Source organism: Austrofundulus limnaeus, unplaced genomic scaffold (genome assembly GCF_001266775.1).
Source record: "Austrofundulus limnaeus strain Quisiro unplaced genomic scaffold, Austrofundulus_limnaeus-1.0 Scaffold365, whole genome shotgun sequence".
NCBI classification, from domain to species: domain Eukaryota; kingdom Metazoa; phylum Chordata; class Actinopteri; order Cyprinodontiformes; family Rivulidae; genus Austrofundulus; species Austrofundulus limnaeus.
Genome location: NW_013952767.1, coordinates 615,505 through 618,024, shown reverse-complemented (window position 1 = coordinate 618,024; position 2,520 = coordinate 615,505). Strand labels below are relative to the sequence as shown.

The 2,520-nt window shown below is 37.0% G+C and overlaps 1 protein-coding gene across 1 annotated transcript in view; it reads right to left on the bottom strand.

Moving 5' to 3' along the window:
• Nucleotides 1-231: 231 nt before the first annotated feature.
• The window catches only part of ap1m3 (adaptor related protein complex 1 subunit mu 3), a gene marked incomplete at both ends in the record, with an annotated part of 34,275 nt that continues 31,986 nt past the window's right edge, over nucleotides 232-2,520 (bottom strand). The window contains 2 exon segments of the mRNA XM_014023379.1: nucleotides 232-307; nucleotides 1,786-1,911. Of these exon segments, the coding sequence (XP_013878833.1) occupies nucleotides 232-307; nucleotides 1,786-1,911 (202 nt within the window).

The following is a 2,520-nucleotide window of genomic DNA, read 5'->3' as shown; positions in this document are numbered from 1 at the left end:
AACTYGTTCAAAAAAGCAGAAGTTGGCTTTCTATTATGCATTTATATATGATCTTTGAGCAAATGTCAAACAAATCAGACCAAACAGAAGCAGAGTTTAGAATTATGTTGTATAACCCAAGGATAAACTTGCTTCTTCTTTTCTAGTGAACACTTTTTCACGAATCCAAATCCAAGCAGGAAACAGTGTGTTTGTATAATTTCATTGTCCAGATGTGCTTTATTTTCTCACCTCCACTTTGTGTGATGTAGCGCACCCACGGCAATGCCTGGTAACCACTCTTCTCTATAATTTTCAGGTATCGCACCTGGAGAACATGAAGATCTTCTTTYATTTTCCAACACAAACACATACAGTTTATTATTTGTAAAGCTCATTCACCTTAATGGTGCTAAAAGCAACATTTAGCGGGGCATTGTGTGTCTGCAGCCGTGTAAATTCGTGCATTTCCAAAATTGATGAGTACGTGTTTTATCAAACACTGAAACATCCACCTCTAAGATGAGGTCAGTTTAAGATGACCTAAAATCAACCATGGATCTGCAACACTGTATCTGAAAAAGTAATGTTGTGCAAAACGTACAAAAAAAGAGGATGCAGATCTCATAAACTCATTTTATTCACAACAGAATATATTAATGGATATTTAAACTAAGAAACAAAAAAAGCCTTTGAAWAAAATAAGGTCATTTGAAGGTTAGAACGGGAAGATGTACATCGCTGAGCAACATCCCCTTCTTACCTTCAACTCATCTGACCACAGGACCTTGCCACAGTTCATACAATGATTTACTACATCCATTGTGATTAAATACAGGTTTATTAGATTTGTAAACCAACACATTTGTTTTTATTTACATTTTACACAACAGAACAACTGAAAAGTTGTGAATACTTTTTTTTATTAAAATATTGGATTTTTAGGGTGGCAAATCATGTCCACTATGGTGTTTCCATTAAGTAAGTCCAAGTGTGTCCAGTACACATCCCAGATTTCAATAGCTGCTTTTCCATTGACCATGAAAATGCGCAAATTAGAATTTCGAAAATAAATTTGCTCAATGGAAACACGTCAATTTCGAAAACAAAGTATGTTTTTCGACTAAATGTTTTTACGCTAGGATGAGGTGGTTTTTCGGCCGTATTGAAATTGGTGGTTTTTGCAAAACTGCAATGGAAACACTTTTTTTGCATCACGGGAGTCACATGATCAACAACCGGCTGTTTCTACTGGTGAAAAAGATGACGATGAAGAAGATAACAGGAAGTAGAAGTAGTAGTAAAATCACAGAAGTAGTAAAAGAAAGTAGTAAACTCACCGACTACAATTTCCCAAAAACACAGCATACGTAGCCGCTCCCAATTAGGGGCTTGTCGCTGCAAAGCCTCGATAAGATGCCGACGTCTCCTCTGATGATGAGCGCTAATGTCATGGTAGCAATATGCTATGTGTTTACATCCATTGCTGCCATGTTTGTAATGACTTATTGAGAGAACAAACATATTCACGCGTGACTTTAACAGCATTTCTTACTTAATGGAAACACCATAGTGGCGAAACTGTGTTTTTCGGCATTAACAGAATATCGACAAAGTTTTGCGCACATTTGCAATGGAAAGGCAACTAATGTGTTTTACAGGTATTGCTGTGTTGGAAGATATAGAAGTAAAATCAAATACAGACACATTTTGCAGCTGCAACATAATTTTACAAACTACTAACTAGTGTTATGACTATAACAAATAAAGACAAATAGTGAAACAGTTATTAAAACAGCAACCTACCTGAATCCCAGACACAGTGAAATAAGGAATCTCAAAATTAACAGTGATGGGTCGCTTGGCCTCCAACTCGTCACTCTCTACGCTAGGTAGACCAAAGTGTGCTCGCATCATGTACTCCTTACCCCCCTACACAAACACAAATAGAACAAAGACGACACCACAAAATTACTGAAAATTTTCAGGTGACAGACCTGAGTCTGAGTCTTGTGTAAGGAACATCAGATGAGGTAATATCTCACTGAGCTGTGACTTTTGGAAACAAATCGGCGACTTAATGCAGAAAATTTGCAAGAAAAAGGTGTGAATCTCTTATTACAGTCTTGCTGAAATCTGACTGTTTGCGATCAAGCAACCGGTGAGCCATGTAGCTGCATTTTGAAAAGCCAGATTTATAATCTAAGGTCTATTTTCATGGGCACGGTTTGCAAAACTGCATTTTTGGCCATGCACGGTATTTTGTTGACCCCGCGTGTGAGAGTGATGCAGATTTTAAAAAGTGAACCTTATACCTTTCTAAAATTATTACATTACAATTGGAGATATGTGAACTTTTATTTTAGATTTAAGTTGGCTTTAGCCTGGTAAAAAACCAGCCCCTTGTTCTACTCTTTGGGTATTTTTTTTAACCTATTTTGAATGTGTTTTTTTAACGTGGAGCCTGTTAAAGATGATTTTCTGTCACCTTTGGGACAGACAATAAAGTCTGTCTGTCTGTCTGTCTGTCTGTCTGTCTGT